Genomic DNA, 27,345 nt, shown 5'->3' with positions numbered 1-27,345 from the left:
TTGGTGATGATGTCGCTGGGTGCTGGGCTGTGATGTCACAGATTGGTGATGATGTCGCTGGGTGCTGGGCTGTGATGTCACAGATTGGTGATGATGTCGCTGGGTGCAGGGCTGTGATGTCACAGATTGGTGATGATGTCACTGGGTGCAGGGCTGTGATGTCACAGATTGGTGATGATGTCGCTGGGTGCAGGGCTGTGATGTCACAGATTGGTGATGATCTCGCTGGGTGCAGGGCTGTTATGTCACAGATTGGTGATGATGTCGCTGGGTGCTGGGCTGTGATGTCACAGATTGGTGATGATGTCGCTGGGTGCTGGGCTGTGATGTCACAGATTGGTGATGATGTCGCTGGGTGCTGGGCTGTGATGTCACAGATTAGTGATGATGTCGCTGGGTGCAGGGCTGTGATGTCACAGATTGGTGATGATGTCACTGGGTGCAGGGCTGTGATGTCACAGATTGGTGATGATGTCGCTGGGTGCAGGGCTGTGATGTCACAGATTGGTGATGATCTCGCTGGGTGCAGGGCTGTGATGTCACAGATTGGTGATGATGTCACTGGGTGCAGGGCTGTGATGTCACAGATTGGTGATGATGTCGCTGGGTGCAGGGCTGTGATGTCACAGATTGGTGATGATCTCGCTGGGTGCAGGGCTGTTATGTCACAGATTGGTGATGATGTCGCTGGGTGTAGGGCTGTGATGCTAGAGATTTGTGTGTTGGGGCAGCAGGTGTTATAGATTACTCTCCTCCTCTTATTCCACTTTGATAGCGCCCATTTTTTAGGTCCATAATTCACGATTTTGAGGCCGCCCCTACATTAAGGACAAGTGGGAAAGTCACGGCTTCAGAGCAGGCGATAAGCTGCAGGAGCCGCAGGGTTAACATCCCTTGTCCTAATATTAGACTTAACCATTCACAGGCCAGAATGTACCACTCGTCACAATGTGTCATGGAGTTCTGATGAGATCATTGTCGCAGGGGTCGGAGCTAGTGCATATACATTGATCTGACCTCTATTTCTTTACAATTGCGCTTGTTAGCCCTGACACCCAGCTTTCCTAATATCCTGATCCATAGTAAAGCTGACGTATAGCTTTCTAAGATACTAACACTACCCCTAATGAAGTTCTTTTTTTATCTGATCCTTGGAAAGTAGGGTTAATAGGAGTAGGCCGACTGTGGTCCACCTGTGTATAGGAAGGTATAGGGAGGTATAGTCACATTGCTCGGTCATTCAGGGCCAGGCTTTTGGGAAAGCTGAGTTTTAGATAAGACACAATAGCTGAGGAGCGGGCACAGGGCATCTCCGCATCATTCTCCCCTTCTGATCCTGAGAATAACCCGTCCTGACAACAGTCATCTAGAAATCAGACGTATAATGAATGTGTGGTCTCCCCGTCCTTTATCAGGAAACCCCCCCAAAAAATATTCTATATGAGTCCCTGCTGTGCTCTGTGCTCTCTGCAGCCAGTGTTATGTATTGTCCCTGGAGAGATGTGTAATCAGACCTCACACTGCTGTGCTCTGTGCTCTCTGCAGCCAGTGTTATGTATTGTCCCTGGAGAGATGTGTAATCAGACCTCACACTGCTGTGCTCTGTGCTCTCTGCAGCCAGTGTTATGTATTGTCCCTGGAGAGATGTGTAATCAGACCTCACACTGCTGTGCTCTGTGCTCTCTGCAGCCAGTGTTATGTACTGTCCCTGGAGAGATGTGTAATCAGACCTCACACTGCTGTGCTATGTGCTCTCTGCAGCCAGTGTTATGTATTGTCCCTGGAGAGATGTGTAATCAGACCTCACACTGCTGTGCTCTGTGCTCTCTGCAGCCAGTGTTATGTATTGTCCCTGGAGAGATGTGTAATCAGACCTCACACTGCTGTGCTCTGTGCTCTCTGCAGCCAGTGTTATGTATTGTCCATGGAGAGATGTGTAATCACACCTCACACTGCTGTGCTCTGTGCTCTTTGCAGCCAGTGTTATGTATTGTCCCTGGAGAGATGTGTAATCAGACCTCACACTGCTGTGCTCTGTGCTCTCTGCAGCCAGTGTTATGTATTGTCCCTGGAGAGATGTGTAATCAGACCTCACACTGCTGTGCTCTGTGCTCTCTGTAGCCAGTGATATGTACTGTCCCTGGAGAGATGTGTAATCAGACCTCACACTGCTGTGCTCTGTGCTCTCTGTAGCCAGTGATATGTACTGTCCCTGGAGAGATGTGTAATCAGACCTCACACTGCTGTGCTCTGTGCTCTCTGCAGCCAGTGTTATGTATTGTCCCTGGAGAGATGTGTAATCAGACCTCACACTGATGTGCTCTGTGCTCTCTGCAGCCAGTGTTATGTATTGTCCCTGGAGAGATGTTTAATCAGAACTCACACTGCTGTGCTCTGTGCTCTCTGCAGCCAGTGTTATGTATTGTCCCTGGAGAGATATGTAATCATACCTCACACTGCTGTGCTCTGTGCTCTCTGCAGCCAGTGTTATGTATTATCCCTGGAAAGATGTGTAATCAGACCTCACACTGCTGTGCTCTGTGCTCTCTGCAGCCAGTGTTATGTATTGTCCCTGGAGAGATGTGTAATCAGACCTCACACTGCTGTGCTCTGTTCTCTCTGCAGCCAGTGTTATGTACTGTCCCTGGAGAGATGTGTAATCAGACCTCACACTGCTGTGCTCTGTGCTCTCTGCAGCCAGTGTTATGTATTGTCCCTGGAGAGATGTGTAATCAGACCTCACACTGCTGTGCTCTGTGCTCTCTGCAGCCAGTGTTATGTATTGTCCCTGGAGAGATGTGTAATCAGACCTCACACTGCTGTGCTCTGTGCTCTCTGCAGCCAGTGTTATGTATTGTCCCTGGAGAGATGTGTAATCAGACCTCACACTGCTGTGCTCTGTGCTCTCTGCAGCCAGTGTTATCTATTGTCCCTGGAGAGATGTGTAATCAGACCTTTGTGTATGTTGTTAGTAGCAGCAGGACTGTGATATATGGATTATATTCCAGGATTGAAGCTTCTCCAGGTGCACTGGAGGGGGTGTCCTCACACTGCTGTGCTCTCTGTGTTGGATCCTGGAGTGCTGTGTAATGATACCTCTCTGGAATGGGGAGGGTTTGGGCTGAGCGTGTTCCACCTGTGTTTGGCACTTTGGACACATCTGCCCCCTCAGGTGTAAGGTCATGTTTGGGTGACGACCTCTGACCCCTCCAGCGAGGGATTTGTCCTTCCTGGCGTCATGGCTGACTTGATCTTGTAGTTTGCAGCGGCGGAGGAGCACGCCCCGGGCCAGAGCCGGATTTTCCTGTTCTGGGCAGTAGATAAGCGGCGTCATGTCTGGATGTGTTGGGCTCATACCTCAGCGGGTGTCACCAGAGCCGCCATTACTAGACCTCCTGATTGTGTGAGGCGCGCGGTGCCTCGTGCCTCAGTCTGGGCCGAGATCATTTATTATTCCCTGGCTGTCGTCCCGTTTACCTGGATCCGTGTTTTCTGTATTCCGTGTTTTCTGTATTCCGTGTTCACAAAGAGACAATGTAACAACTTTATGTAAATATTTTTAGAATTCTGTTAGTAGTTCATAGATGAGCCGGAGGGGGCGGCAGGAAGCTCCGCCCAGGACATGGAGTCTATCGATCCAGGATCGGGGGAACGTTCCAGATAAATGTACATCACGTGATGAGCCGGAGGGGGGCGGCAGTGAGCACAGCAGGAAGCTCCGCCCAGGATACGGAGTCTATCGATCCAGGATCGGAGGAACGTTCCAGATAAATGTACATCACGTGATGAGCCGGAGGGGGCGGCAGTGAGCACAGCAGGAAGCTCCGCCCAGGATATGGAGTCTATCGATCCAGGATCGGAGGAACGTTCCAGATAAATGTACATCACGTGATGAGCCGGAGGGGGCGGCAGAGAGCACAGCAGGAAGCTCCGCCCAGGATATGGAGTCTATCGATCCAGGATCGGGGGAACGTTCCAGATAAATGTACATCACGTGATGAGCCGGAGGGGGCGGCAGAGAGCACAGCAGGAAGCTCCGCCCAGGACATGGAGTCTATCGATCCAGGATCGGAGGAACGTTCCAGATAAATGTACATCACGTGATGAGCCGGAGGGGGCGGCAGTGAGCACAGCAGGAAGCTCCGCCCAGGATATGGAGTCTATCGATCCAGGATCGGGGGAACGTTCCAGATAAATGTACATCACGTGATGAGCCGGAGGGGGGGGGCAGAGAGCACAGCAGGAAGCTCCGCCCAGGATATGGAGTCTATCGATCCAGGATCGGAGGAACGTTCCAGATAAATGTACATCACGTGATGAGCCGGAGGGGGCGGCAGTGAGCACAGCAGGAAGCTCCGCCCAGGATATGGAGTCTATCGATCCAGGATCGGAGGAACGTTCCAGATAAATGTACATCACGTGATGAGCCGGAGGGGGCGGCAGAGAGCACAGCAGGAAGCTCCGCCCAGGATATGGAGTCTATCGATCCAGGATCGGAGGAACGTTCCAGATAAATGTACATCACGTGATGAGCCGGAGGGGGCGGCAGTGAGCACAGCAGGAAGCTCCGCCCAGGATATGGAGTCTATCGATCCAGGATCGGAGGAACGTTCCAGATAAATGTACATCACGTGATGAGCCGGAGGGGGGCGGCAGAGAGCACAGCAGGAAGCTCCGCCCAGGATATGGAGTCTATCGATCCAGGATCGGAGGAACGTTCCAGATAAATGTACATCACGTGATGAGCCGGAGGGGGCGGCAATGAGCACAGCAGGAAGCTCCGCCCAGGACATGGAGTCTATCGATCCAGGATCGGAGGAACGTTCCAGATAAATGTACATCACGTGATGAGCCGGAGGGGGCGGCAGAGAGCACAGCAGGAAGCTCCGCCCAGGACATGGAGTCTATCGATCCAGGATCGGGGGAACGTTCCAGATAAATGTACATCACGTGATGAGCCGGAGGGTCGGATCTCGGGAGCGGCCGCTGAATTTTCTGGAAATGAAATGCTATAGTTTTTTGTGTTTTACTTTTTGTCGCGTCCCGAGCCGTGAATGTAAACAGAGCGCAGAGCGGATTGTAATAACTGTTTATAAAGGAAGTGGAAGGTTTATACTGGTTCCAGGCGGAGGGAGGACCGGGCCAGGAGGAGGTCCTGCTGTGTGCTGCCTGGGGGGTGGGTCACTAAACACCTTGTAACACAGTTTGTCTGAGGACACTTAAAGGGATAGTTTACTTTAATATGATGGATTGTAGGATAATGGCAATAAATGGATGGTGAGGTTATCATGTAGCTCCTCCCACGATGGTGAGGTCATAACATGGCTCCTCCCATGATGGTGAGGTTATCACGAGGCTCCTCCTATAATGGTGAGGTCGTCATGTGGCTCCTCCCATGATGGATGGTGAGGTCATATCTTGGCTCCTCCCATGATGGATGGTGAGGTCAGCACCTGGCTCCTCCCATGATGGATGGTGAGGTTATCACCTGGCTTCTCCCATGATGGATGGTGAGGTCATCTCCTGGCTCCTCCCATGATGGATAGTGAGGTCATCTCCTGGCTCCTCCCATGATGGATGGTGAGGTCTTCTCCTAGCTCCTCCCATGATGGATGGTGAGGTCATCTCTTGGCTCCTCCCATGATGGATGGTGAGGTCATTACGTGGCTCCTACCATGATGGATGGTGAGGTCATCTCTTGGCTCCTCCCATGATGGATGGTGAGGTCATCTCTTGGCTCCTCCCATGATGGGTGGTGAGGTCATCACCTGGCTCCTCCCATGATGGATGGTGAGGTCTTCTCTTGGCTCCTCCCATGATGGATGGTGAGGTTATCACCTGGCTTCTCCCATGATGGATGGTGAGGTCATCTCCTGGCTCCTCCCATGATGGATGGTGAGGTCATCTCCTGGCTCCTCCCATGATGGATGGTGAGGTCATCTCCTGGCTCCTCCCATGATGGATGGTGAGGTCATATCCTGGCTCCTCCCATGATGGATGGTGAGGTCATCTCCTGGCTCCTCCCATGATGGATGGTGAGGTCATCTCCTGGCTCCTCCCATGATGGATGGTGAGGTCATCTCCTGGCTCCTCCCATGATGGATGGTGAGGTCATCTCCTGGCTCCTCCCATGATGGATGGTGAGGTCATCTCCTGGCTCCTCCCATGATGGATGGTGAGGTCATCTCCTGGCTCCTCCCATGATGGATGGTGAGGTCACCACCTGGCTCCTCCCATGATGGATGGTGAGGTCTTCTCCTAGCTCCTCCCATGATGGATGGTGAGGTCATCTCTTGGCTCCTCCCATGATGGATGGTGAGGTCATTACGTGGCTCCTACCATGATGGATGGTGAGGTCATCTATTGGCTCCTCCCATGATGGATGGTGAGGTCATCTCTTGGCTCCTCCCATGATGGATGGTGAGGTCATCTCTTGGCTCCTCCCATGATGGGTGGTGAGGTCATCACCTGGCTCCTCCCATGATGGATGGTGAGGTCTTCTCTTGGCTCCTCCCATGATGGATGGTGAGGTTATCACCTGGCTTCTCCCATGATGGATGGTGAGGTCATATCCTGGCTCCTCCCATAATGGATGGTGAGGTCATCTCCTGGCTCCTCCCATGATGGATGGTGAGGTCATCTCCTGGCTCCTCCCATGATGGATGGTGAGGTTATCACCTGGCTCCTCCCAGGATGGATGGTGAGGTCATATCCTGGCTCCTCCCATGATGGATGGTGAGGTCATCTCCTGGCTCCTCCCAGGATGGATGGTGAGGTCATCTCCTGGCTCCTCCCATGATGGATGGTGAGGTCATCTTCTGGCTCCTCCCATGATGGATGGTGAGGTCATCTCCTGGCTCCTCCCATGATGGATGGTGAGGTCATCTTCTGGCTCCTCCCATGATGGATGGTGAGGTCATCTCTTGGCTCCTCCCATGATGGATGGTGAGGTCATCTCCTGGCTCCTCCCAGGATGGATGGTGAGGTCATCTCCTGGCTCCTCCCATGATGGATGGTGAGGTCATCTTCTGGCTCCTCCCATGATGGATGGTGAGGTCATCTCCTGGCTCCTCCCATGATGGATGGTGAGGTCATCTTCTGGCTCCTCCCATGATGGATGGTGAGGTCATCTCCTGGCTCCTCCCATGATGGATGGTGAGGTCATCTCCTGGCTCCTCCCATGATGGATGGTGAGGTCATCTCCTGGCTCCTCCCATGATGGATGGTGAGGTCATCTCCTGGCTCCTCCCATGATGGATGGTGAGGTCATCTCCTGGCTCCTCCCATGATGGATGGTGAGGTCATCTCCTGGCTCCTCCCATGATGGATGGTGAGGTCATCTCCTGGCTCCTCCCATGATGGATGGTGAGGTCATCTGGCTCCTCCCATGATGGATGGTTTGGCCTTGTGTTCCTCTATCATCTCCCCTGCGGATCTGGGTCCGGGCGTTGTCGCTCTCTGCTCGCTGTGCTCAGGTGTCGCCTCATTTCTGTCTTTTCTGCTTCTTTTTTCCCTTTTGATCTGATATTTTGGGGTTTGTGGTTTTTTGTTGTGACTTTATGTGATAATTTCCACCTTATACTTCACATGAAACTTTGTAATCCTTTGTTTACTGATCTCCAGTCACACCCAGAGCTGCGTTCATGCTTCTTGTTACCAGAAGACAATGCATTGTGACATCAAAGCGGAGATGTGTAATAGTGTGAGCACAGCTTTGGTAGTGACTGGAGTATGAGCCACAATGTATCTGCAGGATTGTGAGCACAGCTTTGGCTGTGACTGGAGTATGAGCCACAATGTATCTGCAGGATTGTGAGCACAGCTTTGGCTGTGACTGGAGTATGAGCCATAATGTATCTGCAGGATTGTGAGCACAGCTTTGGTTGTGACTGGAGTATGAGCCACAATGTATCTGCAGGATTGTGAGCACAGCTTTGGTTGTGACTGGAGTATGAGCCATAATGTATCTGCAGGATTGTGAGCACAGCTTTGGTTGTGACTGGAGTATGAGCCACAATGTATCTGCAGGATTGTGAGCACAGCTTTGGTTGTGACTGGAGTATGAGCCATAATGTATCTGCAGGATTGTGAGCACAGCTTTGGTTGTGAATGGAGTATGAGCCATAATGTATCTGCAGGATTGTGAGCACAGCTTTGGTTGTGACTGGAGTATGAGCCATACTGTATCTGCAGGATTGTGAGCACAGCTTTGGTTGTGACTGGAGTATGAGCCACAATGTATCTGCAGGATTGTGAGCACAGCTTTGGTTGTGACTGGAGTATGAGCTCCTTCACCTCCTGCTTGCGGTCGCCTCGTCCTTATTAATGATTATTATTCTTGTGCCCGGTTCTGCTTTTGTCCAGGTCACATGATCCAGGAGGCCGAAATCTGAAGAATGTGACCTCCTCTACATGTTAGATTATTACACCAAGATAGGAGCTTCCCCACTGCTCCCCCTAGTGGACAAATTAGATGTAAAACAAATGAAAAATCTGAGGATTCTAGGCAGAATTCACACTGCACTGGATTGGGGCTGAAGCTTTGGATGTGACTTGAGTATAAAGCATCATGTGACAGCAGAATGAACAGAAGCGTAAAGCTTTGGATGTGACTGGAGGAAAATACATGATGAAACAGCAGGAATGCGGATAGAGCTTTAGCTGCTACAGCAGGATTGTGAGTGCAGCTTTGGATGTGAATGGAGCATATGATCAGCTAATTTCACTTTGTGCTTGTAGCATCTGTATATTTCCCTTGCTAGTGGTTGTGCAGCTTTGGATGTGACTGGAGCAGGCACTATTAGCGCATATCTGTACGCTGCAGTGCTGTACAGCTCCCCCTGAGTGATAATTTTTCTCGGTAAAACCACATAAAACACTTGATGCGGCTGCAGCTTGTCAGGGTGCTGGGGGCGCGGGTTGTCAGGGTGCTGGAGGCGCAGGTTGTCAGGGTGCTGGGGGCGCAGGTTGTCAGGGTGCTGGGGGCGCGGGTTGTCAGGGTGCTGGGGCGCAGGTTGTCCGGGGTTCTGCGGGCGCAGGTTGTCAGAGCGCTGTGGGCGCAGGTTGTCAGGGCGCTGTGGGCGCAGGTTGTCAGGGCGCTGGGGGCGCAGGTTGTCAGGGCGCTGGGGGCGCAGGTTGTCAGGGCGCTGGGGGCGCAGGTTGTCAGGGTGCTGGGGGCGCAGGTTGTCAGGGCGCTGGGGGCGCAGGTTGTCAGGGTGCTGGGGCGCAGGTTGTCAGGGTGCTGGGGCGCAGGTTGTCCGGGGTTCTGCGGGCGCAGGTTGTCAGGGCGCTGTGGGCGCGGGTTGTCAGGGCGCTGGGGGCGTGGGTTGTCAGGGTGCTGGGAGCGCGGGTTGTCAGGGTGCTGGGGGCGTGGGTTGTCAGGGTGCTGGGGGCGCGGGTTGTCAGGGTGCTGGGGGCGCGGGTTGTCAGGGTGCTGCGGGCGCAGGTTGTCAGGGTGCTGGGGGCGCAGGTTGTCAGGGTGCTGGGGCGCAGGTTGTCAGGGTGCTGGGGGCGCAGGTTGTGCGCTCACTTCTCGTGGTTTTGTTGCACAGATAGCAGAGGAAGTGTTGCGCTGACTCCGGTGACTGTGCACTTCCTGGCGTTTGGTACAGTGTGTCGGGGAGGAGAGCTGACACTTCTTCGTGGCCCCCTGGTGCGGAGGGATGGTGCTGTCTAACATGGCCGCCAGGGTGCCCGGGGACTGGATGGAGGCGCAGGTAACGGGCGAGCGGGGGACATCACACTGATCGTGTTATTGTACATTTTCAGATTCTTTTGGTTCTGATCCGTGTAATTATGTGGAGGGTCTGGGATCAGTGCCACAATAATCGCATGTAAATGATCAATGGGTTCAAGTAAAGTGGGTGGGGCTTAGTAGTCATGTGACGCTGAGCCTGACAACCGCAGGGTATGAGAATGAAATACGGAGGTGGGGCGGGAATGTCACGGGGGTGCGCAGGAGGGGGCACAGACTTTTATCTATTCACTGTTTTGAATATTCAGTCAGTTTTGGAATTTGGAATGTCCTGGATCTAGAAGGAGAAGTCAGGATGGCTTGTCCTGCTCTCAGCTGAGGGGTTGTTACTATGTATCTAGTCTAGATAATGCTCTGTGAGCTGCACTGACTGATTCATTGTAACATCCTCTACATAGCCAATCCTGATCCTAGCTGAGGGGTTGTTACTAAGTGTCCAGTCTAAACAATGCTCTGTGAGCTGCACTGCCTGGACTATAGACTGATACATTGTAACATCCTGCGTATAACCAGTCCTGCTCTCAGCTGAGGGTTGTTACTATGTATCCAGTCTAGACAATACTCAGTGAGCTGTACGGCATGGACACAGACTGATACATTGTAACAACCTGTACATAGCCAGTCCTGATCCCAGCTGAGGGGCTGTTACTATGTGTCCAGTCTAGGCTGTTTAATTCACAGAAAAATCTCTAGACTGGACACGTAGTAACAAACCCTCAGCTGAGAGCAGGACTGGTTATACGCAGGATGTTACATTGTATCAGTCTGGTGTCCCGGTTGTGCAGCTCACAGAGCATTGTCTAGACTGGATACATAGTAACAACCCCTCAGCTGGGATCAGGACTGGCTATGTACCGGATGTTACATTGTATCAGTCAGTGCAGCTCACAGAGCATTGTCTAGACTGGACACAGTAACAACCCCTCAGCTGAGAGCAGGACTGGTTATGCACAGGATGTTACATTGTATCAGTCTGGTGTCTACGCTGTGCAGCTCACAGAGCATTGTCTAGACTGGAGACATAGTAACAACCCCTCAGCTGAGAGCAGGACTGGTTATACACAGGATGTTACAATGTATCAGTCTGGTGTCCAGGTTGTGCAGCTCACAGAGCATTGTCTATCCTGGACACATAGTAACAACCCCTCAGCTGAGAGCAGGACTGGTTATGCGCTGTGTTGCTGCCTCCGGATGTTTCTGAGGTTTTTAGTATGTTCTTTTGTCGTCTTCTGTCAGATGGAAAAATCTACAGATCGTGTCTCTGAGATAAGAGGCTGGTGACAGCTCCGGCGCTGAGACCGGATCCAGTGACCCGCTGGCTGATAGAAGACGTGGTCTCGGGTGGGGGAGTGTGGTCGGGGGTCTCTGTCACTGAGGACTGAGTCTCCATGTTGAGGACAGGTTTAGGGCCGGAGCTTCAGATCCTCTCGTCCATCTTTTTGGATTTTCCAGTGAATTCATAGAGTTGTATGTTTGTTGCAGAGGGGCGGGCGCAGTGATCAGGGGAGGGGCCTCTTAGCGGGGGCGGAACCCACAATCATTTCCTTAAATTAAAAAAATCCTCTTATTCTGTATTCTTAGTTCTCGTGCTTCTCTGCTTTAAGGTTGTAGTTGTTGGGGTGCAGGCGCTGGGCCATTAAGCGGGGGCTGAACCCACAATATTTGTCTTATCGTTTGGTATTTCTGTGACGATCTCTGTCGCTAACCAGGGGCGGCATTTATAATATTTGTCTGAAATGAAAATCTCATTCTTTTCTGTATTTTACTTACTTTTGTACTGCCCATTTCCTGTTTCCTCGGGGGCGGGACTTGTCAGCATGGGCGGAGTCTGTGGAGATTTTGTGGTCCTGTGCTTCAGCTTTTCTCATCCTTTCTTTTGATTTTGGCAGCAGCTGATTTCTTTTTGTTTTGGGAAGAGTCGTCACTCATCAGGGGTGGGGCAGTGGAAGCAGGGGAGGGGCTTATCAGCAGGGGCGTCACCCATACTTGCCATTTTGTATTCTGTGTCCAGCCTGGAGCTTGTTTTTCATGCACTTGATACACATAGTCCTTAAAGGAACCGCACCCTGGAAATGTGACCCTTACAGAATAAGCCCTTCTTATTGTTCTGATCCCTCATGTGCGTGCACAGGGCGGGGGGTTGATGCATACCACCCCGAAATGTCGTAGTCTGTGCCGCCGCAGGTGAGCCGTGTACCTGCCCCGATTCTGCTTATTCAATTATTTTGTGACCTTTAAAAGAGCTGACGAGGCGTCCGGGTCACGGATCAGGAGCGGCTGAGGATTAGCATTAGCGTCACCCAGCTCTACCAGATTCCTGCACCGCAGCTCTGCTCAGCCCTGTGGGGGTTCCCAGGGTCTGATCCAGAGCAGCAGCCATATTGGTTCTTACCCAGCTTTCCTAGGAACAGATATAATTTACATGAAGATTCCTGAGCTCTGCAGAGCGATGGATGTAAATGGGTCCGCCCAGCGCAGGTAGTTGGCGTCAGAGCCGGCGCCTCTGTCCCGAAATATTGCACAAGGGATGGGACATCCAATGCTGTGCAGTAAGACCCAGGTCTCCGCAGGATTTCCTCCTTACAACATCCATCTATGAAACTTCCTGGCACCAGAGAGTACATGGCGTCCAGGCACACGGAGGGTTAATCTGCGGTCGGCGATGCCGGGAGCCGCGGATGAGGCCTTTCGCGTTCTCTCTGCGGGAACATTTGGGGAGCTTCAAAGCCTCCGCTCTCTGCAGGTCGCTGCTCGGGTTTTGCAGTTTTTTCTGCTTTTTGCTCCGGTCACATCCAGAGCAGCTTCCAAAAGTTCCCCTGGACACTCAGAAATGTAGGAGTCATGTGACGTGAGCTTCCACAATAACCTACCGAGCAATGGAGAGTGCAGCTCTGGGTGTGACTAGAGTATAAGACATGATGCTGGGGCGATGTCTCCTGATCCGCTCTGACAATCATATTTATATATATCAAGTGCAAAGGTGATGGATACAAATCCTGCACCTGACATTCTCAGTGCTAACAGGTATCACCCAGCTTTCCCAAAGTCCTGCATGGCAGCTCTGACCATAACACCATAATCCTACTACTCTGTATCTGCATACATCATCATTCAGGAGACTTGAAAAGCTGGGTTATAGCTACAGGATCTGTAACTGCAGCCGTATTTCCACACATCCAGCTTTATCCAGAAACAGACCTTTCCCTCACCGTCTCCATCATTTCTCCTTACAGAAAGACCTGAATTACCTGCAGCAATGGTTGGAGGCCTTTGTCACAAACTTTGAGAAGATCATTACCGTGAACACTCTGGAACCTAGAAGGTAAGAAAAGCTGGGTGATATGACTGATAACAGAGAGTAATAGATTGTATCCCCCCTGTACAGTCTCCTCTCCCCAGGATGTAATGGCTGATAACAGAGAGTAATAGATTGTATCCCCCCTGTACAGTCTCCTCTCCCCGGGATGTAATGGCTGATAACAGAGAGTAATAGATTGTACCCCCCCTGTACAGTCTCCTCTCCCCGGGGTGTAATGGCTGATAACAGAGAGTAATAGATTGTATCCCCCCCTGTACAGTCTCCTCTCCCCGGGATGGAGTGGCTGATAACAGAGAGTAATAGATTGTATCCCCCCTGTACAGTCTCCTCTCCCCGGGGTGTAATGGCTGATAACAGAGAGTAATAGATTGTATCCCCCCTGTACAGTCTCCTCTCCCCGGGATGTAATGGCTGATAACAGAGAGTAATAGATTGTATCCCCCTGTACAGTCTCCTCTCCCCGGGGTGTAATGGCTGATAACAGAGAGTAATAGATTGTATCCCCCCTGTACAGTCTCCTCTCCCCGGGATGTAATGGCTGATAACAGAGAGTAATAGATTGTATCCCCCTGTACAGTCTCCTCTCCCCGGGATGTAATGGCTGATAACAGAGAGTAATAGATTGTATCCCCCTGTACAGTCTCTTCTCCCCAGGATGTAATGGCTGATAACAGAGAGTAATAGATTGTATCCCCCCTGTACAGTCTCCTCTCCCCAGGGGTGTAATGGCTGATAACAGAGAGTAATAGATTGTATCCCCCTGTACAGTCTCCTCTCCCCGGGATGTATTGGCTGATAACAGAGAGTAATAGATTGTATCCCCCTGTACAGTCTCCTCTCCCCGGGGTGTAATGGCTGATAACAGAGAGTAATAGATTGTATCCCCCCCTGTACAGTCTCCTCTCCCCGGGATGTAATGGCTGATAACAGAGAGTAATAGATTGTATCCCCCCTGTACAGTCTCCTCTCCCCGGGGTGTAATGGCTGATAACAGAGAGTAATAGATTGTATCCCCCTGTACAGTCTCCTCTCCCCGGGGTGTAATGGCTGATACCAGAGAGTAATAGATTGTATCCCCCCTGTACAGTCTCCTCTCCCCGGGATGTAATGGCTGATAACAGAGAGTAATAGATTGTATCCCCCTGTACAGTCTCTTCTCCCCAGGATGTAATGGCTGATAACAGAGAGTAATAGATTGTATCCCCCCTGTACAGTCTCCTCTCCCCGGGGTGTAATGGCTGATAACAGAGAGTAATAGATTGTATCCCCCCTGTACAGTCTCCTCTCCCCAGGGGTGTAATGGCTGATAACAGAGAGTAATAGATTGTATCCCCCTGTACAGTCTCCTCTCCCCGGGATGTATTGGCTGATAACAGAGAGTAATAGATTGTATCCCCCCTGTACAGTCTCCTCTCCCCGGGATGTAATGGCTGATAACAGAGAGTAATAGATTGTATCCCCCTGTACAGTCTCCTCTCCCCGGGATGTAATGGCTGATAACAGAGAGTAATAGATTGTATCCCCCCTATACAGTCTCCTCTCCCCGGGATGTAATGGCTGATAACAGAGAGTAATAGATTGTATCCCCCTGTACAGTCTCCTCTCCCCGGGATGTAATGGCTGATAACAGAGAGTAATAGATTGTATCCCCCCCTGTACAGTCTCCTCTCCCCGGGATGTAATGGCTGATAACAGAGAGTAATAGATTGTATCCCCTGTACAGTCTCCTCTCCCCGGGATGTAATGGCTGATAACAGAGAGTAATAGATTGTACCCCCCCTGTACAGTCTCCTCTCCCCGGGATGTAATGGCTGATAACAGAGAGTAATAGATTGTATCCCCCCCTGTACAGTCTCCTCTCCCCGGGGTGTAATGGCTGATAACAGAGAGTAATAGATTGTATCCCCCCTGTACAGTCTCCTCTCCCCGGGATGTAATGGCTGATAACAGAGAGTAATAGATTGTATCCCTCTGTACAGTCTCCTCTCCCCGGGATGTAATGGCTGATAACAGAGAGTAATAGATTGTATCCCCCCCTGTACAGTCTCCTCTCCCCGGGATGTAATGGCTGATAACAGAGAGTAATAGATTGTATCCCCCCTGTACAGTCTCCTCTCCCCGGGGTGTAATGGCTGATAACAGAGAGTAATAGATTGTATCCCCCTGTACAGTCTCCTCTTCCCGGGATGTAATGGCTGATAACAGAGAGTAATAGATTGTATCCCCCCTGTACAGTCTCCTCTCCCTGGGATGTAATGGCTGATAACAGAGAGTAATAGATTGTATCCCCCTGTACAGTCTCCTCTCCCCGGGATGTAATGGCTGATAACAGAGAGTAATAGATTGTATCCCCCCTGTACAGTCTCCTCTCCCCAGGATGTAATGGCTGATAACAGAGAGTAATAGATTGTATCCCCCCTGTACACTCTCCTCTCCCCGGGGTGTAATGGCTGATAACAGAGAGTAATAGATTGTACCCCCCCCCCTGTACAGTCTCCTCTCCCCGGGATGTAATGGCTGATAACAGAGAGTAATAGATTGTATCCCCCCCTGTACAGTCTCCTCTCCCCGGGATGTAATGGCTGATAACAGAGAGTAATAGATTGTATCCCCCCTGTACAGTCTCCTCTCCCCGGGGTGTAATGGCTGATAACAGAGAGTAATAGATTGTATCCTCCCCCCTGTACAGTCTCCTCTCCCCGGGGTGTAATGGCTGATAACAGAGAGTAATAGATTGTATCCCCCCTGTACAGTCTCCTCTCCCCGGGATGTAATGGCTGATAACAGAGAGTAATAGATTGTATCCCCCTGTACAGTCTCCTCTCCCCGGGGTGTAATGGCTGATAACAGAGAGTAATAGATTGTATCCCCCCTGTACAGTCTCCTCTCCCCGGGGTGTAATGGCTGATAACAGAGAGTAATAGATTGTATCCCCCTGTACAGTCTCCTCTTCCCGGGATGTAATGGCTGATAACAGAGAGTAATAGCTTGTATCCCCCCCCTGTACAGTCTCCTCTCCCCGGGATGTAATGGCTGATAACAGAGAGTAATAGATCGTATCCCCCTGTACAGTCTCCTCTCCCCAGGGGTGTAATGGCTGATAACAGAGAGTAATAGATTGTATCCCCCCTGTACAGTCTCCTCTCCCCGGGATGTAATGGCTGATAACAGAGAGTAATAGATTGTATCCCCCCCTGTACAGTCTCCTCTCCCCAGGGGTGTAATGGCTGATAACAGAGAGTAATAGATTGTATCCCCCCCTGTACAGTCTCCTCTCCCCGGGATGTAATGGCTGATAACAGAGAGTAATAGATTGTATCCCCCCCCCCTGTACAGTCTCCTCTCCCCGGGATGTAATGGCTGATAACAGAGAGTAATAGATTGTATCCCCCTGTACAGTCTCCTCTCCCCGGGGTGTAATGGCTGATAACAGAGAGTAATAGATTGTATCCCCCTGTACAGTCTCCTCTCCCCGGGGTGTAATGGCTGATAACAGAGAGTAATAGATTGTATCCCCCTGTACAGTCTCCTCTCCCCGGGATGTAATGGCTGATAACAGAGAGTAATAGATTGTATCCACCCTGTACAGTCTCCTCTCCCCGGGGTATAATGGCTGATAACAGAGAGTAATAGATTGTATCCCCCCTGTACAGTCTCCTCTCCCCGGGATGTAATGGCTGATAACAGAGAGTAATAGATTGTATCCACCCTGTACAGTCTCCTCTCCCCGGGATGTAATGGCTGATAACAGAGAGTAATAGATTGTATCCCCCCCCTGTACAGTCTCCTCTCCCCGGGATGTAATGGCTGATAACAGAGAGTAATAGATTGTATCCCCCCCCCCTGTACAGTCTCCTCTCCCAGGGATGTAATGGCTGATAACAGAGAGTAATAGATTGTATCCCCCCCTGTACAGTCTCCTCTCCCCGGGATGTAGTGGCTGATAACAGAGAGTAATAGATTGTATCCCCCCCTGTACAGTCTCCTCTCCCCGGGGTGTAATGGCTGATAACAGAGAGTAATAGATTGTATCCCCCTGTACAGTCTCCTCTCCCCGGGGTGTAATGGCTGATAACAGAGAGTAATAGATTGTATCCCCCCTGTACAGTCTCCTCTCCCCGGGATGTAGTGGCTGATAACAGAGAGTAATAGATTGTATCCCCCCCTGTACAGTCTCCTCTCCCCGGGGTGTAATGGCTGATAACAGAGAGTAATAGATTGTATCCCCCTGTACAGTCTCCTCTCCCCGGGGTGTAATGGCTGATAACAGAGAGTAATAGATTGTATCCCCCCTGTACAGTCTCCTCTCCCCGGGGTGTAATGGCTGATAACAGAGAGTAATAGATTGTATCCCTCCCTGTACAGTCTCCTCTCCCCGGGATGTAATGGCTGATAACAGAGAGTAATAGATTGTATCCCCCCTGTACAGTCTCCTCTCCCCGGGATGTAATGGCTGATAACAGAGAGTAATAGATTGTATCCCCCCTGTACAGTCTCCTCTCCCCGGGGTGTAATGGCTGATAACAGAGAGTAATAGATTGTATCCCCCCCCCCCCCCTGTACAGTCTCCTCTCCCCGGGGTGTAATGGCTGATAACAGAGAGTAATAGATTGTATCCCCCGTGTACAGTCTTCTCTCCCCGGGGTGTAATGGCTGATAACAGAGAGTAATAGATTGTATCCCCCCCCCCCCCCTGTACAGTCTCCTCTCCCCGGGGTGTAATGGCTGATAACAGAGAGTAATAGATTGTATCCCCCCCCCTGTACAGTCTCCTCTCCCCGGGGTGTAATGGCTGATAACAGAGAGTAATAGATTGTATCCCCCGTGTACAGTCTGCTCTCCCCGGGGTGTAATGGCTGATAACAGAGAGTAATAGATTGTATCCACCCCTGTACAGTCTCCTCTCCCCGGGATATAATGGCTGATAACAGAGAGTAATAGATTGTATCCCCCCTGTACAGTCTCCTCTCCCCGGGGTGTAATGGCTGATAACAGAGAGTAATAGATTGTATCCCCCCTCCCTGTACAGTCTTCTCTCCCCGGGGTGTAATGGCTGATAACAGAGAGTAATAGATTGTATCCCCCCCTGTACAGTCTCCTCTCCCCGGGATATAATGGCTGATAACAGAGAGTAATATATTGTATCCCCCTGTACAGTCTCCTCTCCCCGGGATGTAATGGCTGATAACAGAGAGTAATAGATTGTATCCCCCCCTGTACAGTCTCCTCTCCCCGGGGTGTAATGGCTGATAACAGAGAGTAATAGATTGTATCCCCCCTGTACAGTCTCCTCTCCCCGGGATGTAATGGCTGATAACAGAGAGTAATAGATTGTATCCCCCCCCTGTACAGTCTCCTCTCCCCGGGGTGTAATGGCTGATAACAGAGAGTAATAGATTGTATCCCCCTGTACAGTCTCCTCTCCCCGGGGTGTAATGGCTGATAACAGAGAGTAATAGATTGTATCCCCCCTGTACAGTCTCCTCTTCCCGGGATGTAATGGCTGATAACAGAGAGTAATAGATTGTATCCCCCCTGTACAGCCTCCTCTCCCCGGGGTGTAATGGCTGATAACAGAGAGTAATAGATTGTATCCCCCCCCCTGTACAGTCTCCTCTCCCCGGGGTGTAATGGCTGATAACAGAGAGTAATAGATTGTATCCCCCTGTACAGTCTCCTCTCCCCGGGGTGTAATGGCTGATAACAGAGAGTAATAGATTGTATCCCCCCTGTACAGTCTCCTCTCCCCGGGATGAAATGGCTGATAACAGAGAGTAATAGATTGTATCCCCCCTGTACAGTCTCCTCTCCCCGGGATGTAATGGCTGATAACAGAGAGTAATAGATTGTATCCCCCCCTGTACAGTCTCCTCTCCCCGGGGTGTAATGGCTGATAACAGAGAGTAATAGATTGTATCCCCCCCCTATACAGTCTCCTCTCCCCGGGATGTAATGGCTGATAACAGAGAGTAATAGATTGTATCCCCCCTGTACAGTCTCCTCTCCCCGGGATGTAATGGCTGATAACAGAGAGTAATAGATTGTATCCCCCCCTGTACAGTCTCCTCTCCCCGGGATGTAATGGCTGATAACAGAGAGTAATAGATTGTATCCCCCCCTGTACAGTCTCCTCTCCCCGGGGTGTAATGGCTGATAACAGAGAGTAATAGATTGTATCCCCCCTGTACAGTCTCCTCTCCCCGGGGTGTAATGGCTGATAACAGAGAGTAATAGATTGTATCCCCCCTGTACAGTCTCCTCCCCCCGGGGTGTAATGGCTGATAACAGAGAGTAATAGATTGTATCCCCCCCTGTACAGTCTCCTCTCCCCGGGGTGTAATGGCTGATAACAGAGAGTAATAGATTGTATCCCCCCCTGTACAGTCTCCTCTCCCCGGGGTGTAATGGCTGATAACAGAGAGTAATAGATTGTATCCCCCCCTGTACAGTCTCCTCTCCCCGGGGTGTAATGGCTGATAACAGAGAGTAATAGATTGTATCCCCCCTGTACAGTCTCCTCTCCCCGGGATGTAATGGCTGATAACAGAGAGTAATAGATTGTATCCCCCCTGTACAGTCTCCTCTCCCCGGGATGTAATGGCTGATAACAGAGAGTAATAGATTGTATCCCCCTGTACAGTCTCCTCTCCCCGGGATGTAATGGCTGATAACAGAGAGTAATAGATTGTATCCCCCGGTACAGTCTCCTCTCCCCGGGATGTAATGGCTGATAACAGAGAGTAATAGATTGTATCCCCCCCTGTACAGTCTCCTCTCCCCTGGATGTAATGGCTGATAACAGAGAGTAATAGATTGTATCCCCCCCTGTACAGTCTCCTCTCCCCGGGGTGTAATGGCTGATAACAGAGAGTAATAGATTGTATCCCCCCTGTACAGTCTCCTCTCCCCGGGGTGTAATGGCTGATAACAGAGAGTAATAGATTGTATCCCCCCTGTACAGTCTCCTCTCCCCGGGGTGTAATGGCTGATAACAGAGAGTAATAGATTGTACCCCCCCTGTACAGTCTCCTCTCCCCGGGATGTAATGGCTGATAACAGAGAGTAATAGATTGTATCCCCCCTGTACAGTCTCCTCTCCCCGGGGTGTAATGGCTGATAACAGAGAGTAATAGATTGTATCCCCCCTGTACAGTCTCCTCTCCCCGGGATGTAATGGCTGATAACAGAGAGTAATAGATTGTATCCCCCCCTGTACAGTCTCCTCTCCCCGGGGTGTAATGGCTGATAACAGAGAGTAATAGATTGTATCCCCCCCTGTACAGTCTCCTCTCCCCGGGATGTAATGGCTGATAACAGAGAGTAATAGATTGTATCCCACTGTACAGTCTCCTCTCCCCGGGGTGTAATGGCTGATAACAGAGAGTAATAGATTGTATCCCCCCCTGTACAGTCTCCTCTCCCCGGGGTGTAATGGCTGATAACAGAGAGTAATAGATTGTATCCCCCCCTGTACAGTCTCCTCTCCCCGGGGTGTAATGGCTGATAACAGAGAGTAATAGATTGTATCCCCCCTGTACAGTCTCCTCTCCCCGGGGTGTAATGGCTGATAACAGAGAGTAATAGATTGTATCCCACTGTACAGTCTCCTCTCCCCGGGGTGTAATGGCTGATAACAGAGAGTAATAGATTGTATCCCCCCCTGTACAGTCTCCTCTCCCCGGGGTGTAATGGCTGATAACAGAGAGTAATAGATTGTATCCCCCCTGTACAGTCTCCTCTCTTCGGGGTGTAATGGCTGATAACAGAGAGTAATAGATTGTATCCCCCTGTACAGTCTCCTCTCCCCGGGGTGTAATGGCTGATAACAGAGAGTAATAGATTGTATCCCCCTGTACAGTCTCCTCTCCCCGGGGTGTAATGGCTGATAACAGAGAGTAATAGATTGTATCCCCCCTGTACAGTCTCCTCTCCCCGGGGTGTAATGGCTGATAACAGAGAGTAATAGATTGTATCCCCCTGTACAGTCTCCTCTCCCCGGGATGTATTGGCTGATAACAGAGAGTAATAGATTGTATCCCCCCTGTACAGTCTCCTCTCCCCGGGGTGTAATGGCTGATAACAGAGAGTAATAGATTGTATCCCACTGTACAGTCTCCTCCCCCCGGGGTGTAATGGCTGATAACAGCGAGTAATAGATTGTATCCCCCTGTACAGTCTCCTCTCCCCGGGGTGTAATGGCTGATAACAGAGAGTAATAGATTGTATCCCCCTGTACAGTCTCCTCCCCCCGGGGTGTAATGGCTGATAACAGCGAGTAATAGATTGTATCCCCCCCTGTACAGTCTCCTCTCCCCAGGGGTGTAATGGCTGATAACAGAGAGTAATAGATTGTATCCCCCACCTGTACAGTCTCCTCTCCCCGGGGTGTAATGGCTGATAACAGAGAGTAATAGATTGTATCCCCCCCTGTACAGTCTCCTCTCCCCAGGATGTAATGGCTGATAACAGAGAGTAATAGATTGTATCCCCCCCCCCCCCCCTGTACAGTCTCCTCTCCCCGGGATGTAATGGCTGATAACAGAGAGTAATAGATTGTATCCCCCCCTGTACAGTCTCCTCCCCCCGGGGTGTAATGGCTGATAACAGAGAGTAATAGATTGTATCCCCCCTGTACAGTCTCCTCTCCCCGGGGTGTAATGGCTGATAACAGAGAGTAATAGATTGTATCCCCCCTGTACAGTCTCCTCTCCCCGGGATGTAATGGCTGATAACAGAGAGTAATAGATTGTATCCCCCCCTGTACAGTCTCCTCTCCCCAGGATGTAATGGCTGATAACAGAGAGTAATAGATTGTATCCCCCCCCCCCCCCTGTACAGTCTCCTCTCCCCGGGATGTAATGGCTGATAACAGAGAGTAATAGATTGTATCCCCCTGTACAGTCTCCTCTCCCCGGGATGTAATGGCTGATAACAGAGAGTAATAGATTGTATCCCCCTGTACAGTCTCCTCTCCCCGGGATGTAATGGCTGATAACAGAGAGTAATAGATTGTATCCCCCCTGTACAGTCTCCTCTCCCCGGGGTGTAATGGCTGATAACAGAGAGTAATAGATTGTATCCCCCTGTACAGTCTCCTCTCCCCGGAGTGTAATGGCTGATAACAGAGAGTAATAGATTGTATCCCCCCCTGTACAGTCTCCTCTCCCCGGGATGTAATGGCGGATAACAGAGAGTAATAGATTGTATCCCCCTGTACAGTCTCCTCTCCCCGGGATGTAATGGCTGATAACAGAGAGTAATAGATTGTATCCCCCTGTACAGTCTCCTCTCCCCGGGATGTAATGGCTGATAACAGAGAGTAATAGATCTGTTTCTCTCCTCTAGACCAGAAGACTCTTCCTCGGAGATCCCGGTGTTGCCCCGCGATGTTCTGCGGGTTCTCAGTCAGCAGCTTGGGTTGTGTGCGGAGGATGTAGCTGCAGATCTCGGTGTGCATCAGGCTCTGCTGCTCCTGAAGTTCTTCATCATCATCAGCAGGTGGGCGGCGCTGGTGCTCCCCCCCCCATCATGGCGGCCGTGTCTCCTGTGCTGGAGGCGTAGTGTGAACACGTCCCGGGTATAAATATCTCGCCGCTGGTAATAATAGAGGGGAGGGGGGGTGTCTGATGATTTCTGTGACCACTCCCCCTGCGCAGGACCATTCAGTTACCATGGAAACCAAGCCCATCACAGCCACAGGATGCCGGGGGGATTCAGAACAACTTTATCCTCCTCCTCCATCACATTGTCCCATCACATTGTCCCATCACATTGTCCCATCACATTGTCACATCACATTGTCACATTGTCCCATCACATTGTCACATTGTCCCATCACATCACATTGTCACATCACATCGTCACATCACATTGTCCCATCACATTGTCACATCACATTGTCACATTGTCCCATCACATTGTCACATTGTCCCATCACATCACATTGTCACATCACATCGTCACATCACATTGTCCCATCACATTGTCCCATCACATTGTCACATCACATTGTCTCATCACATTGTCCCATCACATTGTCCCGTCACATTGTCACATCACATTGTCACATTGTCCCATCACATTGTCACATTGTCCCATCACATCACATTGTCACATCACATCGTCACATCACATTGTCCCATCACATTGTCACATCACATTGTCACATTGTCCCATCACATTGTCACATTGTCCCATCACATCACATTGTCACATCACATCGTCACATCACATTGTCACATCACATTGTCCCATCACATTGTCACATTACATTGTCCCATCACATTGTCCCATCACATTGTCACATTGTCCCGTCACATTGTCACATCACATCGTCACATTGTCCCATCACATTGTCCCATCACATCACATTGTCACATTGTCACATCACATCGTCACATCACATTGTCACATCACATTGTCCCATCACATTGTCCCATCACATTGTCACATCACATTGTCACATTACATTGTCCCATCACATTGTCCCATCACATTGTCACATTGTCCCGTCACATTGTCACATCACATTGTCCCGTCACATTGTCACATCACATCGTCACATTGTCCCATCACATTGTCACATTGTCCCATCACATCACATTGTCACATCACATCGTCACATCACATTGTCACATCACATTGTCACATCACATTGTCACATCACATTGTCCCATCACATTGTCACATCACATTGTCCCATCACATTGTCACATCACATTGTCCCATCACATTGTCCCATCACATTGTCCCATCACATTGTCCCATCACATTGTCACATCACATTGTCACATCACATTGTCACATCACATTGTCCCATCACATTGTCCCATCACATTGTCCCATCACATTGTCACATCACATTGTCACATCACATCGTCACATTGTCACATCACATCGTCACATTGTCCCATCACATCACATTGTCACATCACATCGTCACATCACATTGTCACATCACATTGTCACATCACATTGTCACATCACATTGTCACATCACATCGTCACATCACATTGTCACATCACATTGTCCCATCACATTGTCCCATCACATTGTCCCATCACATTGTCCCATCACATTGTCCCATCACATTGTCCCATCACATTGTCCCATCACATTGTCCCATCACATTGTCACATTGTCCCGTCACATTGTCACATCACATTGTCCCGTCACATTGTCACATCACATTGTCACGTCACATTGTCCCATCACGTCACATTGTCCCATCACATTGTCACATCACATTGTCACATCACATTGTCACATCACATTGTCACATCACATTGTCACATCACATCACATTGTCACATCACATTGTCACATCACATTGTCACATCACATTGTCACATCACATTGTCACATCACATTGTCACATCACATTGTCACATCACATTGTCACATCACATTGTCCCATCACATTGTCCCATCACATTGTCCCATCACATTGTCCCATCACATTGTCCCATCACATTGTCCCATCACATTGTCACATCACATTGTCACATCACATTGTCACATCACATCACATTGTCCCATCACATTGTCACATCACGTCACATTGTCTCATCACATTGTCCCATCACATTGTCTCATTGTCCCATCACATTGTCACATTACATTGTCACATCACATTGTCACATCACATTGTCACATCACATTGTCACATCACGTCACATTGTCCCATCACATTGTCCCATCACATTGTCTCATTGTCCCATCACATTGTCACATCACATTGTCACATCACATTGTCACATTGTCACATCACATTGTCCCGTCACATTGTCACATCACATTGTCACATCACATCGTCACATTGTCCCATCACATCACATTGTCACATCACATCGTCACATCACATTGTCCCATCACATTGTCACATCACATTGTCACATCACATTGTCACATCACATTGTCCCGTCACATTGTCCCGTCACATTGTCCCGTCACATTGTCCCGTCACATTGTCACATCACATTGTCCCATCACATTGTCCCGTCACATTGTCACATCACGTCACATTGTCCCATCACATTGTCCCATCACGTTGTCACATCACGTTGTCACATCACGTTGTCACATCACGTTGTCACATCACGTTGTCACATCACGTTGTCACATCACATTGTCCCATCACATTGTCTCATTGTCCCATCACATTGTCACATCACATTGTCACATCACATTGTCACATTGTCACATCACATTGTCCCGTCACATTGTCACATCACATTGTCACATCACATCGTCACATTGTCCCATCACATCACATTGTCACATCACATCGTCACATCACATTGTCCCATCACATTGTCCCATCACATTGTCACATCACATTGTCCCGTCACATTGTCCCGTCACATTGTCCCGTCACATTGTCCCGTCACATTGTCACATCACATTGTCCCATCACATTGTCCCATCACATTGTCACATCACGTCACATTGTCCCATCACGTTGTCCCATCACATTGTCCCATCACATTGTCACATCACGTCACATTGTCCCATCACGTTGTCCCATCACGTTGTCCCATCACGTTGTCCCATCACGTTGTCACATCACGTTGTCACATCACATTGTCACATCACATTGTCCCATCACATTGTCACATTGTCCCATCACATTGTCTCATCACATTGTCACATCACATTGTCCCATCACATTGTCACATCACATTGTCCCATCACATTGTCCCATCACATTGTCACATCACATTGTCACATCACATTGTCACATTGTCCCATCACATTGTCCCATCACATTGTCCCATCACATTGTCCCATCACATTGTCCCATCACATTGTCCCATCACATTGTCCCATCACATTGTCCCATCACATCACATTGTCACATCACATCACATTGTCACATCACATCACATTGTCCCATCACATTGTCACATCACGTCACATTGTCTCATCACATTGTCCCATCACATTGTCCCATCACATTGTCCCATCACATTGTCACATCACATTGTCACATCACATTGTCCCATCACATTGTCACATCACATTGTCCCATCACATTGTCCCATCACATTGTCCCATCACATTGTCCCATCACATTGTCCCATCACATTGTCACATCACATTGTCACATCACATCACATTGTCACATCACATTGTCACATCACATTGTCACATCACATTGTCACATCACATTGTCCCATCACATTGTCCCATCACATTGTCACATCACATTGTCACATCACATCGTCACATTGTCCCATCACATTGTCCCATCACATTGTCCCATCACATTGTCCCATCACATTGTCCCATCACATTGTCCCATCACATTGTCCCATCACATTGTCCCATCACATTGTCCCATCACATTGTCACATCACATCACATTGTCACATCACATCACATTGTCACATCACATCACATTGTCTCATCACATTGTCCCATCACATTGTCTCATTGTCCCATCACATTGTCACATTACATTGTCACATTACATTGTCACATTACATTGTCACATCACATTGTCACATCACGTCACATTGTCTCATCACATTGTCCCATCACATTGTCTCATTGTCCCATCACATTGTCACATCACATTGTCACATCACATTGTCACATCACATTGTCACATCACATTGTCCCATCACATTGTCCCATCACATTGTCCCATCACATTGTCCCATCACATTGTCCCATCACATTGTCCCATCACATTGTCACATTGTCCCATCACATTGTCCCATCACATTGTCCCATCACATTGTCCCATCACATTGTCCCATCACATTGTCACATCACATTGTCACATCACATTGTCACATCACATTGTCACATCACATTGTCACATCACATTGTCACATCACATTGTCACATCACATTGTCTCATTGTCCCATCACATTGTCACATCACATTGTCACATCACATTGTCCCGTCACATTGTCTCATTGTCCCGTCACATTGTCCCGTCACATTGTCCCGTCACATTGTCCCGTCACATTGTCACGTCACATTGTCACATCACATTGTCACATCACATTGTCACATCACATTGTCCCATCACATTGTCACATCACATTGTCACATCACATTGTCACATCACATTGTCTCATCACATTGTCACATCACATTGTCCCATCACATTGTCCCATCACATTGTCCCATCACATTGTCCCATCACATTGTCCCATCACATTGTCTCATCACATTGTCTCATTGTCACATCACATTGTCACATCACATTGTCCCGTCACATTGTCACATCACATTGTCACATCACATTGTCTCATTGT

The 27,345-nt window shown here is 49.7% G+C and overlaps 1 protein-coding gene across 2 annotated transcripts in view; it reads left to right on the top strand.

Annotated features, from left to right (window-relative positions):
- NBEAL2 (neurobeachin like 2) overlaps positions 1 to 27,345 on the top strand; it is a 142,620-nt gene that overhangs the window by 27,304 nt on the left and 87,971 nt on the right. For both annotated transcript variants that reach the window (XM_072154529.1, XM_072154528.1), the window contains exons 2-3: positions 12,988 to 13,076; positions 22,419 to 22,571. In XM_072154529.1, coding sequence (XP_072010630.1) covers positions 12,988 to 13,076; positions 22,419 to 22,571 — 242 coding nt within the window. The remainder of the gene's footprint in view (positions 1 to 12,987; positions 13,077 to 22,418; positions 22,572 to 27,345) is intronic.

This window comes from Engystomops pustulosus, chromosome 5, assembly GCF_040894005.1.
Source record: "Engystomops pustulosus chromosome 5, aEngPut4.maternal, whole genome shotgun sequence".
NCBI lineage: Eukaryota > Metazoa > Chordata > Amphibia > Anura > Leptodactylidae > Engystomops > Engystomops pustulosus.
The sequence above is the reverse complement of the archived record's forward strand: the minus strand, read 5'-3'. Positions and strand labels throughout refer to the sequence as shown.